The 17149-nt window shown below is 36.0% G+C and overlaps 2 protein-coding genes across 3 annotated transcripts; one reads left to right on the plus strand and one right to left on the minus strand.

The window, feature by feature from the left end:
• The first annotated feature begins 119 nt into the window (after positions 1 to 119).
• LOC117929915 (protein IMPAIRED IN BABA-INDUCED STERILITY 1-like) lies at positions 120 to 5615 on the plus strand. The gene is made up of 9 exons (XM_034850359.1): positions 120 to 1109; positions 2109 to 2393; positions 2593 to 2910; positions 3366 to 3593; positions 3821 to 3918; positions 4285 to 4393; positions 4512 to 5012; positions 5124 to 5255; positions 5335 to 5615. Exons 1-9 carry the CDS (start codon positions 666 to 668, stop codon positions 5347 to 5349), a joined length of 2130 nt encoding a protein of 709 aa, XP_034706250.1. The 5' UTR covers positions 120 to 665; the 3' UTR covers positions 5350 to 5615.
• Positions 5616 to 7283: 1668 nt separating this feature from the next.
• Positions 7284 to 14082, minus strand: LOC117931409. Of its 2 annotated transcripts, none has more exons than XM_034852398.1 (10): positions 13771 to 14082; positions 11472 to 11845; positions 10307 to 10390; positions 9379 to 9888; positions 8989 to 9124; positions 8736 to 8898; positions 8444 to 8572; positions 7970 to 8164; positions 7682 to 7804; positions 7284 to 7584 (listed from the first exon to the last, which is right to left on the minus strand). In XM_034852398.1, exons 2-10 carry the CDS (start codon positions 11752 to 11754, stop codon positions 7468 to 7470), a joined length of 1740 nt encoding a protein of 579 aa, XP_034708289.1. In that variant the 5' UTR covers positions 11755 to 11845; positions 13771 to 14082; the 3' UTR covers positions 7284 to 7467. The 2 variants fall into 2 exon arrangements, with proteins under 2 accessions (XP_034708289.1, XP_034708290.1); XM_034852399.1 differs by lacking the exon at positions 13771 to 14082 and adding an exon at positions 11932 to 12197.
• Between the last annotated feature and the right edge of the window lie 3067 nt (positions 14083 to 17149).

Below are 17149 nucleotides of genomic sequence, written 5' to 3' on the forward strand. Positions count from 1 at the left end.
TTTCCACCTTTGTACCTTAGCATATGACACTTGCCCAAAAAATTTAGTTGAATCCAACTTATTTATTTGTAGAAAATGAAGCAAAAATAGATGAAAATTCATATTCAGTGGCTACCCAAGTGGCCATAAGTGAAAAAATGGATTGGAAGAAGTGAACATCCGATGTTGGAGTATGGAGTTGTTGGGCAGTTGGGCGCTCTCTGTCTACCTGGAAGAGGGAAAAGGAAAGGGTAGCATGTAACAGAAAATAAAAACGGGACATGCAACGGTTACATCTCAGCTTCCTCTAGCTTTAATTGGTTGGCAACAAAACCAGAAGCAAAAAAGAAAAAGAAAAGGAAAAGAAAAGATGAAGCAATTCGGACCCACATGTTGCTCTTCCTTTGATTTCGGACTGTTTGTGGCAAATCCCTTCACAAATTCTCCACCCTTTCAACGTCCCGCACATCTCGCACCCTGTGGAATAATTATCGCAGAAAACCAACCAACTTTTACCACCAAAAATAACACACTGTGGTTTTTTCGAGGGTTTATGCCCATTTTATTATCCCACCATTGTTCTTGGTTAATGCGAACTCATTTTGGCTAATGCGGGGGTGATTCCCCATCTCCGACCCATTTTCCCTTCCGGGTCGATCTGGGATGTTGGCGGGTTTGACTAGTTAATGGGTTGCATTAGCTCGAAGCAGGCGGTGTCCGCATCTCCAGATTTCGATATCTCGGAGGCCATTGAGGATGATTGGTCGGTGATTTCCGCTTCCTCGTTCAAGCAGCGACGTGGGTCTAGAGGGGCATCCGTCAAGAAGGCGAAGAAGGTGAGGAAGGAGAGGAAGGAGGAGAAGGAGGAGAAAGAGAAGGACAAGGACAAGGAATCTGAGGAGGAGAAGGAGGAGGAGGAGCCGAAAGACAATGAGGGTCTCGAATTGCAGAGGTCCAAGAAGGGGAGCGTTAATGGGAAGAGTACTTTCAGTGTAAGGTTTGGGAATTTGCATAAGGTAGAAGCCGAGCAAATCATCGCCGGATGGCCCTCTTGGCTTAGCGCTGCTGCCGGGGAGGCCATTCATGGATGGCTGCCTCTCAGAGCAGACTCATTCGAGAAATTGGAGAAGGTACTTTATCATCTACCCCTTCATTTTTGTTCAATCTTTTCTTCCTTTTTCTACTTTCTAGCAATTCTAAATGCAACTACATTGTCAAATTTAAACAAATTATAACCTGTCTCTTTATCTTGACCATTTCAATAAATTGCCTATTTATGTATTCATTTCAATTTCAATTCATATCGGCCCGTGAGGTGCCTTTGCCCAAAGCACATACGTAGGGATGTATGAGACAAAGAGAGAGATGCATGGGGTGGCAACTTCTTCATTGAAGAGCTTTTACAGAAAGCCTTTTGAGCCAGAGAGACCAAAATGGGTCCTCTCCTATAAATAATAATGGAGGTAGCAGCTGAAAATTACATGGTTTTTATGGTTCTGAGGAAGAGGCATTTTTCTTATCTAAGCAGCTAGAAATTACATTTGTACATAATATTCAAGGTGTTTGGGGAGGGAGAGCAAGGCCGATGAGGATGTGGATGAAATTTCGAAGAGGTTCAAAATCACATTCTTCAACTAAACGTGATGCTAAAAGTTTCCGAATGACACAGTGTGTTGTGTTGCTTATTGCTTGATCTATATGAGTTAATGCATAATAGTGCCTCAAGATCATCCTCAAGCAGAAAAATCTATTATTGTAATTTATAGTTGCTGAATATTGGTCATGATTAATGGAATGCCATTTTTAATGTTTTATCTAGACCAAGACAAGAATTGCAGAGAAACTAGTCATATGCTAAGCTTTAAGGCACTTCTATCTGCCATAAACTGTGAAATTGAACATTTTCGTGCAGCTAATTTGCAGGTGAACCAGAGGCATAAACCTTGTGAGGCTTTATAAACTTGGGCTAATAGGATTTTAGGTTAGGATGATGATATTGTTATGTTTTATTATTTGAATTTTTATGCTGATGGTATGCCAGGGAGTTTTATTGATATACTTGCCTTTCTTTTTACAATTTTAACCATTTTTGGAAAGAATACTTATCAACTCATTGTGTGGATCTGTAGATTGGACAAGGTACATACAGCACCGTGTATCGAGCACGTGATGTTGAAACTGGGAGGATTGTTGCCCTGAAGAAAGTGCGTTTTGACAATTTTCAACCAGAGAGTGTCATGTTTATGTCACGAGAAATAACCATTCTCCGCAGGCTTGACCATCAAAATATCATGAAATTGGAGGGGATAATTACTTCTCGATTGTCATGTAGCATATACCTTGTGTTTGAATACATGGAACATGACCTTGCTGGATTAGTATCTTGTCCTGACATCAAGTTCAGTGTTGCACAGGTTCACTCATATTCAATCCAGACATTTGAGTTTGTTAACATGAACTTTGGTTTTTGTTTAACATTTTTCCTCCATTATTTGGTGGTCATAAATTGAGATTCAGACTTTGGCAATGTTTCTCTGTTATTTTGTTCTTCTGCTTTGCAAGTAAAACTTTAAATAACTTAAATTTTTAACTGTATTCTCCCCTTTCATATAGGTCAAGTGCTATATGCAGCAGCTATTATCTGCAATTGAGCACTGCCACTTACTAGGTGTAATGCACCGAGATATCAAAGCATCCAATATTTTGGTAAACAACGAAGGAGTTCTGAAGCTGGCAGATTTTGGACTCGCAAATATTCTTAGGCCAAAGCACAAGCAAATACTAACCAGTCGTGTGGTGACTTTATGGTATCGCCCTCCAGAACTTATACTAGGGTCAACGAGTTATGGAGTATCTGTAGACCTATGGAGTGTGGGCTGTGTATTTGCAGAACTTCTCATTGGGAAGCCTCTTTTCAAGGGGAGAACGGAGGTGACCACATTATTAGTGAACCTTTGCTTTTCTGACTTTATATATTCTTTTATCTTAACTCATGAAAGAAGCCGTTGTTGAATATTAGACAAAGACACCTATTAGATGAGAGTGCCATATGGGAAGAAAGAGTCGATTCCACAGGAACAAAGAGACATGAGGAAAAAAATATATGGCAGGGGTTATTAGGATGGTCCAATACTTTTTCTCTTTGTCTTCTGAACCACTTCATCCTCAAATGTATGTATGCTCCTTCCAAAAGGCGGCATATTTGCATTCTTAATTGAAGTAAAAGTCCACATAAATTCCATATAAACTTCAGAAACCTTTCTGTTACTATCTAGAGCTCAAAATGGAAAATGTCATGAAATGACCGTGTATTGAATATATGACACATCTGTACTTCTTGTTTATTTGGTAGCTGAAGTTAAACATTACTCTCCTCCCGTAAACAGGTTGAACAATTACACAAAATCTTCAAGCTTTGTGGTTCTCCACCTGATGAGTACTGGAAGAAGTCTAAATTTCCTCATGCAACTATGTTCAAGCCTCATCATTCTTATGAAAGTACTCTTCGGGAGAGGTTCAGAGAATTCCCAACAACTGCACTGAACTTAATAGAAACTCTTCTTTCTGTAGAACCTCCCAAGCGTGGGACTGCCTCCTCTGCCCTTATATCCGAGGTAACCCTTACTGAAAAAGTTAATCTGTGCTAACTAAATTCACGATACCCGGTATAGGGTAACACATTTGCATGCAGTTTATGGGGTTTTACAAGTAGGTTTTCTTGCTCATTGTACACATTCTTCCCAAATACGTTATTCTGAAAATCCTCATAATTCATACTGTTCATCACCAAATCTTGGCTTAATCTTCTTATGTAATGTCCTTTGTTATACCCTTTTTTCAGTATTTCAACGCGAAACCTTATGCATGTGAACCGTCAAGCTTGCCGAAGTACCCACCAAACAAAGAAATTGATGCAAAATGTCGGGAGGAAGCACGGAGGTGAGCAATTCCATTCTTTGTTTTTTATTTTTTCCAATTTATTTGAGAATTGATTTAACTCCAGTGTATTGTATTTATTTGAACTTAAAAACATTTGAATTTGCACTTTTTTATAGATCACTTATCTGCAATTTGTTCACATCTATGATACAACTTTTTTTTATCAAAACAACCCTATTGTACTTGCCCATCTTGAAAGTCTCTAATCATTGAGAGGAAATTCTCATCTATGCATTGTAATCAAGTCATCATTCTTAACCATATTTTGAGTCAAAGCATTAAGCGTCTGGAAGGGAAAATAGAGCTTTGTGCATAAACCAAGATTCCCAGTATGGCTCCCATATAGTTCACTGCTCTATTTTCCAGGAAAACTGGGGGTGTTGGAGTGCGAGGGTCTGGAGCGTTAAGGAAGCCCAGAAGATCCCGTACATCTTCGCAGGAGCCAAATAGTACCAGTAGATTTGCAGTAACAGAGGTTCTCTCTCACTCACTCACAATCATACCTGCAGTTATTATATAAAAGAAAGCTGGTTGTTAAAACTTGGTCATCCATACTAACAAAAGGCTGATTTTGTTCATTGTAATCTATGCAGTCCAACACCCAGTATTCTCGTAGAAACAGTGGCAGCAGTAGTGCACATATTTCTAAGGGAAAAGGACGAGGCTTTGATTATGGGGATTCAGAGAAGCCATCATTTGAGACAAGTTCGCAGATTTCCCAGGTATCCAATGTATCCAGAGGGGACTTTCTTTTCCAAGTTCCCAAACAAATCACAGCCCCATGTAGCTTTGCATGGGCAGCGAAAAGGCGAAAAGAGCATACTGCACCTCCAAGAACCTACAGTAGGTGTAGTTCAAGATATAGCGCAGTAGAAACATTGGACGTTGTGGATGAAAATAGTGCATTGGAATTCCAAGACCGAGTTTCAGGTGAAGGTCTGAGTGGCTTGAGAAGCCAGGGCCGAGACGAGATGGCCAAGCCAATGAGGAAGCAGCGAATCCAATTCGATTCTTTCGATACATCTGACTTGTACCATTCTCAGGAATTTGCAGCCGCGGTACACCAAGGAGAGCTTGCTAGAAGGCACAATCTGGTAATGTCACACCTACCTACAACCATTGATCCTTAATCCTTACAGAAGTTAATGTTATCCCCTTTTCACCCCACTTCCAATTGAAATTGATTTTGTCTGAAAATGAATCAGGGTTTGAAGGATCACCCAGATAGGGTTGAGTTCTCAGGACCACTGCTATGTGAACCCCATAGAGTGGAGGAGCTCTTGCAGAGACGGGAGAGCCAGATACGCCAAGCAACTCAAATACCATGGTTGCAAAAGGTGAATAATTTGATTAAGACAAAATGATAGCATGTGGGCAGGAAATGGAAGTGTGAATAATTTGATTGTGTTTTTGCAGTTGTACGAGGACTAGGAAGCGGGGATGGAGATGGAGATGAGAATCACAATTACAGTTGTTTGTGTAGGCATTAAGCATACATTGAACCCCACTTCATTGTATTTGGAAGTCTTACAGCACCAAGAGCTGCTTCGAGGCATGGTTTTTCTTCTTTCTTTCTCGAGGTTTTGGCCCAAGTTTTGGTGCTGGATTCCATGTGTATTAAAGGGAAGAAACAGATGCAAAAAGTTGATATTTTGGAGTATAATGAAAGTGGAGGTGTTTCAGTCTTTTTTGAATTATTTGATTGATTCATTGGGGGTAATTTAGGATGCCATGTAAGAAAACCTTTAGGTATTTCATATTTGTTTGAAAACCCTTCTTAAATACACTTCTCTGATTTTCAATTTTAAAAACAAAAATGAAAAACCAGTTTTTAACTTTCTAAAAGAAAAAAAGGTTTTTTCAAGGAGCAGAGGCTTGCTTGGAAAAAGCTTCTTCTTCTTTTGAGAATTGTTTTACCACACGAGTGTATAACTCTTTTCCTATTAAAGTTCCAAACTCCAAACAGAATTCCTGAAGCCAATTAAGAAATATTTTTTCAGACCCTTTGTTGTTTCTTCAACATAGCCTTTTTTTTTGTCTTCAAACTGATAAAATTTGGAATTGGCTGCTGATGAAAATCTGAACCCTAATTCACAGAAAAAGAAGGAAAGAAAAAGACGAGAATTTTCTTCCAAAGCTTGAGGCATCGAAATTCCAAATGAAATCCAATTCTTGGTCGTCAAACCCAATTGAAAAAGAAAAAAAAAATGTAAAATCAACAACCCAAAAACCCTAAAAACGGAAAGAGGAAGAAAGAGAGGGAGAAATGTCTGGCAATCCCCTCGCTTATGGCTGCAGAGACTAGAGCAGCAAAGCGGCCATGGATTCCCAATTGCTAATGTGCGCCTATCGCACGATTACAACGAATCGATGCGCCACGATTAATTGAAAAACCTCTCCCGTGGAATACCACGCCACCCCTTCTCTTACGGGGGAAGCGCTCGGCCTAAGGCGATTCTTTCTCTCTTCGCCTTCCCTATCCTCCGTTTATACCGCCCTAAACCCTAACCCTAAACCCAACCGTTCTTCCCCTTTTCCCATACTCTTTCCACATATTCACCTCTATGTCCCTAACTTTATTTTAATTTTCCTTTTAAATAATTTTCTTTGGGGGAAAAATCATACATACCGAATCGCTAGTAACCGAAATCTTTTAAAGTATAATCAGATCAATTCTCTCTGCATGATTTTTTTTTTTTTTTAAAAAAAATTATTCAAATAAAAATAATTATAAAAGGTGAAAACTATTTTACAATTTTTTTTTCTTTATCTTTTTACATTCTTCTACAGCTGCCAAACTCTAAATTTTCCCTTTCTCCTCCTTTCCCTTGACCTTCATATGTTTGGGGGTGGGGGTAGATGCCATGAAGAGTGTGTCAAGTTCAAACTAATTTTTTAAGAAGATGGTAATAGTTTTTACTTATTTAAAAAACTTAAAAATATTAAACGATGAGAAATTAATTGGATGTAACACATATAAATATATAACTTATTAAGGATTTATAAAAAATTTGACATTTAAACAAACATTACCCTACAATTTTGAATTTTGAATCAAAAGAGACCAATCATCACAAGGGATTTGTCTTTTCTCTGATCATGTTATGACAAACAATTTAGCCATTTCATCTTATCAATTCATAGAAGCTTAATCATCCCAAGGATCCATACAACACTCATCCCCACCTAACCATCTCCAATCTTACGCACCCATTCATTTTTTCAATTGTCATTTTCTCAGGCCTAACATATTCAACTCCAAAAAGTATGAAAGGAGCAAGAAACCTGATTAGTTGCAATTAACAACACAAGATGGGTAAAGAATAGTGAAAGCATTCATCTTACCTACCAAGAATATGGTTGTATGTATCAAAATGAAAAGACCGCTTTTATTTATGTTACTGCAGAAAACATTCATTTTCCTTCGATTTACACAAGGCAGGAACTGCAGAGAGTTGGAAAATTGTGTACATAAGGGACACCTTGATCCTCCATAATCAGTGTCAATATAAAACTGGTATAATAGTTTAGGAGTCCACATCTTAACACTCAAAAATCATCATCAAGTGTCACAATTGTGGGTATTTGGCCGTGATCAATGAAGTCTATCTTGTTTAATCTCACACAGCACAGCATTTGCTCTGGCAGTTCTTCTGGTTTCTGTGCCTGTTTGGTGATATTAGAGGAGGGTCAGCTTCAATTCTTCAAAAACAATTTTGTAATTTTAAATTCAGGGTCCTAAACAATGAACTTGATACAGTACCTGGATGGTTAAACCCAGATCAACGATTCCATTTTTCAAACGTTCTCTAAAGGCTTCAAGCCCCTTCCTTGCTATAAAGCTGAACCGATGAATGTCCAGGTCAATCTCAAAGTAATTGGGTCCCTGCATGAAAGACAAGAGGAACCGAAATCACTACTCATCCCCTATCCTACTGATGCCATGAAAGGGTGATAACTGGTGTAAATGTCATTAGAAGTGAAGTGAATGTCAGTCTCCTCAAAATATTATGAGAAACGGCTAAGTAGAAACTGGGAAATTATCCTTTACCCTGTAGAAATTGTGCTGAGGACGTGAGAGGACAGGCTTTTCATTGTAAGCCTGTAAGAGCTTCTTTTCGGTAGAATTCAAGTGAAGTTCCTCAGGATTAACCACCCCAGCCATGATCTTTAGCCTTTCTCTAAAAGGAACCATGGATTCTTTTGCAAAACCTTTCACCTTTTCCATCTCATCCTCAATCAGTCTCTGCAGCATAAACATGAGAGTTTTCAACCAGATGCAAATTCTATATTAACTGGGGATGAAAGATTAAATGTGAAATTGCTTGCAAACAATTAAGAAAAAAAATGAAATTTAACTCAAATATGGATAACAACATGGGCCAAAAAAGCATAAACCAAGCAAGATGATTCTTCAGTGGTCTATATGAGTTTTAAAAGGGTGCATCTGAACCATACAGACATGCACATATGCTCACACAAACCCGGTGGTTCAAATTGCCAGAGTTGACCAGAATAAGATTACCTTGATGCTGTCCTGAAAATGCGGAGAGATGTCTTTGTCAAAAGTCTCAGAAACTTTGAAGTATAGTATGAGGCTCATCCCTTCCCCATCACTGTCACCACTGAACATAGCAGCAGGATATGTAGGCAACTGCCACAAGGAGGACAACAATATAAATAGATATAAGATAAGAAACTTTAGGAGACACAGATTTCCAGATAAATTGATGAAGTTGCAATCTGGCATTCCATTACAACAATCTGCTGTAGAAAAAGATGGAGTAATTAAGAAATATAATGAAAAGTGAAATCACCTGGATATTAACGATGAGGAGTGAAGGAACCTTCCCCTCTGCTTTCACATTAGGCAGCTCAAGGTGTTGGGCAATGTGATTTATCTTTCTTGAGCACATAAATAAATCAACACCAACTGGGATATAAGGACTATGACTTGAAGCGGGGGCCTTCCGCTTATCTCTGCAGGGCAGCACCAGAGAACAAACCTTACTAAGTAAGCAAATACATTACTACCATGGAAAATTACAGAGCCTAAAGTTAATAGCATACTTGAAATAGGTCACTCCACGGAGCTTAAAAACTGAGGGTGAAACCTCACACCAGCATCCTGGACTTTGCTTCTCTCCCGAACAAAATGGGATCCGAAGCCCTGACCTGGGACGATACAAGAATCTTTTTGATGCACCTGCACAATTATCAATATGTTCAGACAGAGAATAACGTGTGTAACTCCATAATAGAGATGTATAAACAGAATAATATATATATATATATATATATTTTTCAGGTTCTTAAATTCCCGTCAAGATTTCATGAAGACTTCTAGGAGTAAACCTTAAAATAGGAACTTAGGAACTTAGCTACACAAAATAGAGCATCTTTATATGGGCTCTTCAATTTCAGGAAAATTCTGTCAAACTATATCAGTAGCATACTTACAATATTCAGTCTTTTCTTCTCCATCACACGATTTCCTCTTGAAAGAAAACCTGATAACTGTTGAAGTCCTTCTTTGAGATTGTGGACTTGCACATGGTTGATTAAAAATCTTGTCATTGAAACTAACATTAGGAACCAACAGAGGCAAGCCAGGCATCAAGGTGTTATCTAGAGTTCTGTCCACAGAATCACGCCTAGCCTCTTTTAGACTACTATTAAAGCTTTCATAAGAATGGTCTAACATTTTCTTCTTCTTAGTGCTAACTTCATCAGTCTTCCCTAAGCACGAAAGCTCATAACCCTGGGCACTTATAACTGAAAATCCACTTGCTTCCTTGTATTCATCTTTGCTTAAAAACTTCTCAGATATACCTCCATCTGCTTTCAAAATCCTTTCATGGTATTCTTCATATTTACCCCCATTATCCACAATGCATGATGAAGTTTCATACTGAAGCACTTGACCACTTGAGCCGTTCCCAATTGCGTTACCTACTAGGGGAAGAAAGTCTGCAGACAAAAAAATAACCAGATATTTAATAAGAAATGAAGAAATAGCTCAAATATTCCATCAAATATACTAGTATTTTTTTCTAGCCATTCTATCAATGAAACACAAAGTATGGAAGCGTACTCATGAGGGAAAAATCCATAATCCTATTGACCTGCCTAGAATATTGTATATATAATGCAAAAGATGAATAGATAGCAAATATGTGATGTATTGCCCCCAAGACTTTGTCATAATGTGAAAGACATGGCAGCTTGGTAAACAGAGTAAGTTGTGTTTTAGTTCTATGAATCTTATCAAGTTAACTAAAGTTGCATGATTTCTGTTCAGCTTGTCCTCTACTATCTCAAAAACGCACATCACAGAAAGCAGCCTCATTCTGTAAATATAGCTGAAGAAAGGCTGATGTTTTTTTACCTCCATGCACACTGGTGAATTCATCATCCGATTCAGAATCCAGAATACTGACAGTGTCAAACCAAGCTTCCTCTGGGCAAATCACTGCAAACACATTCACTTCCAAGTCATTTTCAGAGTTGTTAATCTATCAATCTATGACTTTCAGGCTTCAAAAATGCCATCAATTTCTTTTTCCAGTTAAGGGGATAAAAAGGGAGGCTTGAATCCTAGGCATACACAAGAAACATGATAACATGGCCAGAACACAGCAGAAGAAACAGCAGATGCAAAATTTAAATCACCAATGAACATGCATAAGTTCTCAGACCCCTTTTTTCATCATTAACAACTATTAAACCAAAATGAAACATTGTCACACTCAATGGAAGAAAAGATCTTTACAAACCTATAAAAGAGTTCTGTGTTGATCAAATCTAAAGGGATACCAAGATCAGAAATCTAAAGTTCATGACAGATCCAGACATACTCTATCTTCTTCTTCTTCAATATCGTATACACTAAAAGAGAACTCCATTGACAACCTATACAACATCTAACTCCTCAATTCAAACTATCCATAATAAAAAGTTCTCTTGTGCCTGGATTAACAAGATATCTAGAGACAATATTTTATTCAGTCATGGATCAACCCAAGTCAGATTATTCACACATGGACAGGGTACCCATTCTGATTAAGCTTGAAATGCAGGCAGAAAAATATTGGTCATAAATTTGCAAAAATATTGGTCATCATATATCACTTATAATTTGAATATCTATATATATATATATATATATATGGCTAAAAATCAGATAAAAGTTTCCCAAAATTCAATATAATTTGGGGCAGGTCCACCAAAGAGAAAAAAAAAACACAAAAAACATCTGTATGGACAAAACATCTGGATGTCCATGCTCGGTATAATTTGGCGATAAGACAGGTTCAGATGATGATGGTAAGAAGAAACCCCCTCGTAAGTTGTGATGTAAAACATGGTCCAGTGTAAGAATCAGTTGAGATGAGAATTTTTCTGCAGAGGTGACTGCATCCAACCAAGTGTATTTTTCTTTTGAAGCATTCATAATAGACTGATCACTCATTATGATCATCTCAGTTTGTAAATTATTAGGCAAGTTTTTTCTCATAGATAACTGAACTTTGAAAAAGGAAAGAATGAAATACCATTAGCATCAATTGGACTATGGTACCATTGCAACTGGGTGAGATGGAATGTTGAATTAGAAACCTCAGATCTCCTGCATGTGGTTGTTGCACCCTTGTCAAAGTCCATATGAACAAACTCACTAACAGCAAAATCTGTTACATGTGGTCCTGCATCACTATTCCTTTTCTTGATTCCATCTGTGATGGAAGTGCTAATCTTTCCATGGCGTTTTCCAAACCGATGACGGTATTTCCTCCGTGGTTTAGGTCCTCTAGCTGGTGTTGATACACACCCACCCATTATGACTACTTAAATTTTATTCAATAAAATTGAATATTCTTGTCATATGAGATGAACTTGCAAAGCATATGTACTTTATGAAGACAGGTACCTGCCAAGTACATTTCAGAAAGGATTCACAAATCCGCAATAAAGCAGTTTCATTCATCAAAATGATGGTAAAGTTATAATGCTAACCCAGGTACCCAACCAAACACATATCTTGATACAGAACTGAAAAGAGGCAACCACATTGTTGGCGTTAGCAACTGATGTCCATAAAGGAAATTATCAGAATGTGCAACAATCACATGGTCTGAGAGTGGAAGCATCACACCACACTAGTGGTTCAACCCAAGAGACTTTCTCAGTAAATGTTCGAAGAAACTTCCTCAGAAAATGCTCATGTGGCATCTGACTGTAATTACCATGCTTGAGCACCTTCTCAAACCTTTTTCCCAATTTCCTTTTGTGTCAAAAAGTACATGAATTAGGAACACAGGTTGGGGGTAAAATTCCATACCAGTCATTTGCTAGCTAAGGTTCCCAACCCTTCCATCTTCTGTAAGATCACATTACTCTACTTAAAGGCCTAATCCTACATTTCTTTCTGAATCATTGCAAATTCAGAAAGGCTATCAAACATTCCACAGCATTGAGGGGAAAAAAGAACAAAAATGAAAAACTAAAAGCTAATGTTTTTGGCTCAAAAGAAACAACAGACAAAAGGTCTTTAAAAATAAACAACCCAAATAAACTGATTGGGTTTATTATCTTAAAAATAGTCACCTAAAATTCACAAGCAATCATGAAGTTATGATCAAATTAATTGAGATCATGTCAATCAGAATTAGTGAAAAAAAGGGGTATGCTGTCAAAAAGTACTTATGACCATGTCTGTCAGACTGAGTAATGTATCAATTTTCCATTCGACAAAAAAAAAGACTATGATAATTTCTAAGGGTTTATGTTTTTAAAAACTTACTACAGATGTCAAAGGGGTTGAATTGGTCATCCTATAAAAAGGACATGCTTCATTTTACTTTCCATGGGGAGTGGAGCTATCACAGAAACTGGATCTCTCTCCACAAACAACAGTAAAAAATCAGAAGATCATCATGACATGAAATCTTTGAGATAATCATCTAGAGAAGACCATCATGTTGCTACAAAACAAATGAACTCATTCTAAATGCTATGAAAAAAAGGATGGAACAATCTCATTCCACGAGAAGTCCAAATGCACTTGCAGTTTCAACCCACCTAAATATACCATAAATACGAAACATCGACCTACAAGACAAAAGAAGACTAATGATACTGTAACGGTGTAACCCACATGGGATTCATCTTTCCCTATGTATGCATGTGGGCATCAGCAATGTTCAAAATAATTTATTATAATTATTCAAACCATAGTTTGAAATTTCAAATCATTGTGATCCTAAAGAGCACACCATTGGAAATTGACACTTCACCATTGAACAACAAAATTAAGATCTAAGCACGAAATTTCAATTCCATACTTTCCAGGCCACATATTTCAATCTTAAAAAATGTACATGCAGATATACGAATCAATCCAATTCAAACTCACCACACATTTCAATTAAGGAAAAATGATATCTAAAAATCATGCTTCCCCATTTCAGAAATGACCCAAAAGTAATCATTCTGAGAAGGCCATCCTCCCCAACAGCCCCATGGTCAAAAAACAAATTTGAAGAAAATGCAAAATATAGAGACAAAAAAAAAGGGGGCAAAAACTACCTGTTGACGAGAGAAAGAGGAAGGAAGGGGGCAAACTTTGAAGAAAATGAAGAGTGTGAACAAAAGAAAAAAAAAACAGTGAAAATGTCCACACCCAGTGAGGCTAAAAAACAGACAAAAAGAAATAATTCAGAAAAAGACCGCATACCCAGAAGAGCATAACAGGAAAATGATTCAGATTTAAAAGAAGAAATGAAACACACACACACCAAAAAGAAAAAAAAGAAAAAAAAGAAAAAAACAAGAAAACCAGAAAGAGGGATATACCTAAAGAGAGAGGATGAAGAGGAAGAAGAAGAAGAAGCAGCCAAAGCAAACAGAGACACAGCCCTGCACCTCCCTTGTTGTTGGGTTGACACCGTATTGGAGGTGGAGGTGGAGGTGGAGGTGGAGGACCCAAGAGACAGAGCTATTTCACAACTCTCTCTATTTTTATGTGTCTCTGATTTTGAGGTTGTATTTTCTTTTGTCCCATAATTGGCTGGCCCAGAGCAAGACTCTCAGATTTTCCTCGTTGTCCCCGGCCCCCTCGCTCTTCTTTCTTCCCCACTCTAACCGATTTTCATTCCCTCCATTCATCTCCTTTCTCTCCTTTTCTCCATCCTCGGATTATAATATCATACATTTTTTCCACTTTCAACGTTGTCAACTTCCTAGAAAAAGCTACCACATTACTGGCGGCAGTTACATCACACAGAATTTTATTGCAATTCAAACTACTTCTTTGCCCTGTCAATTCTATTTTGAAGTTTCAACTACATTTTGATTTTAGACCTCTAAGCTACCCCATTTTATTTAAAGGAAATATATATACATATATATACTTTTTAATTTAGCATGTCTTAATTGTCTTGGGCAATCTTGAACTCTTTTAAACATCCCAACTTATAATTTTAGAACGAACAATATTTATATGAAAAAAAAATGAATATTACAAGTAGTTATATGATCAATCCTTCCATTAGAATCTAATCTTAAAGTAGAAAATATTTTTGGACACATATTTTTTTAGTGTCTTACAAGAAATCTAAACTTTAGAGAAAGTGGATGGCAATAATTAGTTTTAGAGCAAATAATAATTATACCATTTAAAATTATATTTAATTTGCTTAATAGAATAAGATATATCTATATATCCTAAAATGTTATATATTATACATACCATACCTATTTTTTGGTTTGTAAAAAGATTAAAAAATAAAATAAAATTTTTATTTATGATTTTAACTGAAAAATCAACTTAATCTTTTTTTATATATAATAAAAGTTGTTTATTTTACAAAATGAGTAATATAAAAAATTGAAAAAAAAAATATTACAAAGTGTAAATTTATGATTGAGGTATATGTATATCTCATATTTCAATTTGGGATTATTATATTGTATAAAATAAAAAATGATAAAGATTATATATCTTACTATTTATCTTATTCAACATATAAGAAATAATAAAATAATTTATTCAATCTTATTATCAAAAAAATATGAAATAATATCATCTCGTCTTATTTTATATTATATTCAACCAACCAAATATAAGTTAAAAGAAATTTCAATAACCAAATACTGTGAATCATAATAACACATTATTTAGAAATATATATCTTTCTACTTTTGTTGTCAAAAAAAAAAAAAAAAATCATTCTTAATTATTTAGCAAAGAGGTTTAAGGTTTGCATAGCAAAGTGGTCTTAGGCGGGCTGGTTAGGAGGTTTGGACCCCTTAAATAATTCAAAAAAATTTATGGAGTGCTACACATGACCTCAATACGTTTTCACATTTATTTTAACTCATAACTTCATTTTAATATATATATATATATATATAAGAACAAAAAAATTATTTATTTATTTATATATGGTTGACTTCAAAAGGTACACAAGGCCTCTAAAATTCAATTTGGAGTTGTGAGCCTTTTTTTAATAGGATTATGATGATCTTTCCCAAAGATATTAGAGCCCCACTTGATATTGGCAGGGTGTTTAGTAATTTTTTAATCATACTTTTACTCAATTAATGCCATGACCTTTTCATAGCATGTGGGTGAGTTTATTGATGGATCTTTCCATGAAACTACCAAAAATTTTGTCAACTCATCACACTTTTTCAAAAGTAGATTTGATTAATTCAAAGCTTATCTTATTATTCTTAGCGTCGATTTTTATAGATTTAGATACCAAATTAAATATTTCAAATATACTTAGCGTGGGAATATAACCAAAGTACAAAAATGCAATAAAGGTATATATGTAAAAAAAAATCTACATCAAAATTCAATTACTAATATTTAAAGTATTTCTTAAATTCAATATTTTTCTTTTTTAATCATTCATTTTATGAAAAGTGGTTAGTCTTTATGAGTTTTAAGAAAAACACTTTGAAAGATGATCATTGGGGCAAAGTAAATTGAATAAAAGATGAGGCCACATGGTGGTCACACATGAAACACAACTATCCTAGTGAGACAATTGGACATGGTCCTACCCAAAGAGCCCATGCCCTCTCATTCATGCCTTGATCCCTCTCCAGCTTAATACAGCTGCATTTGTCTCCTACCCTTTTTCTTTCGAAAATTATAATTAAAAAAAAAAAATCACCAAATAGGAGTAGCATTTGTAAAGTGAAAATGCATAATGGACAAATTGAATTCCCTTTCGATGCTGTTTTTAGTGGAACTTTTTCATGTGTGACATCTTGGGCAATAGCAGCATTCCAATGATTCCATGGACAGATCATCCAATCACTGTACATGAGCGTGCGGAAAGTGTAATGTTGCTTCACTTCATTACCTTTTCATCGGACACACGTAGCTTTGATGGGTCCTCCACCCTTCTACCTTCTTTATGATAATGATTGCTTGTCTCCTTTGATTTTCAGAATTTTAAAGTTTATAATTATTATGCTTTTAATGGAATATAATTTACTGTTAGAACTATTTGTTCACTTTATTGTCTTCTAAATATCAAAGAGGAGTCATTATCAAAATGGTTGGAACCAACAAGACCAACCCAACCTTAGCTTATCCCCACTTGATAATTTTTTCGGGGACAAGCAAGTCCCACGAGAGTGAAATTGATATTCGTATTATTACTAAATAAAATTTTGTGGGTTCATCCTTGATTTTACGTGCAATGTATGATTAAAAACAAATTGTTGATTGAGAGAGGAATAAGATAAGTCCTTAGTGTTTTGATAGAGTTTAAAGATACTTATAATTAATCATTTTTGGTGTGACAAAGGCAAGTTGAACTCAATAGATTAAGTATAATATTGCTTAAATGGAAAGTGTAGTGAATTATTAGGAAAGATTGGATAAGATGCTAAAACACGTGATACAAAATAAGAGGGTATGTTATCCTTTTCAAAGGTTTAAGGTCTGCTAATCAAGTTGAGAGTAGAATTTAATCATACAACTTTTTTTGTCCAAGTTTACAAGTAAGCGTATGATTTTGAATTTAATTTTTTTTTCTTTTTAATTAGAGCTCTAAAACCATATCAAGTTGTGAAACCAAATAACTAAGGATAAACGAAGACTTTTTCAGAACATTATAACATGCTAAATGAGTTCTTGAATAGTTGACATTTGCTATGTACCCAACTAGCTAGAATGCCCAAATGTATACCCCATTTTGTAATTATAAAATAA

This window comes from Vitis riparia, chromosome 14, assembly GCF_004353265.1.
Source record: "Vitis riparia cultivar Riparia Gloire de Montpellier isolate 1030 chromosome 14, EGFV_Vit.rip_1.0, whole genome shotgun sequence".
Lineage (NCBI taxonomy): Eukaryota > Viridiplantae > Streptophyta > Magnoliopsida > Vitales > Vitaceae > Vitis > Vitis riparia.

Coding starts and splice junctions, on each gene's coding strand:
- LOC117929915 (XM_034850359.1), top strand. CDS start 666: ATGGGTTGCATTAGCTCGAAGCAGGCGGTGTCCGCATCTCCAGATTTC. Junction 1,110..2,108: donor CATTCGAGAAATTGGAGAAG/GTACTTTATCAT, acceptor GTGGATCTGTAG/ATTGGACAAGGTACATACAG. Junction 4,394..4,511: donor GTAGATTTGCAGTAACAGAG/GTTCTCTCTCAC, acceptor TAATCTATGCAG/TCCAACACCCAGTATTCTCG.
- LOC117931409 (XM_034852398.1), bottom strand. CDS start 11,754: ATGGGTGGGTGTGTATCAACACCAGCTAGAGGACCTAAACCACGGAGG. Junction 9,889..10,306: donor ATTCACCAGTGTGCATGGAG/GTAAAAAAACAT, acceptor TTTTGTCTGCAG/ACTTTCTTCCCCTAGTAGGT. Junction 7,585..7,681: donor ATCTGGGTTTAACCATCCAG/GTACTGTATCAA, acceptor ATCACCAAACAG/GCACAGAAACCAGAAGAACT.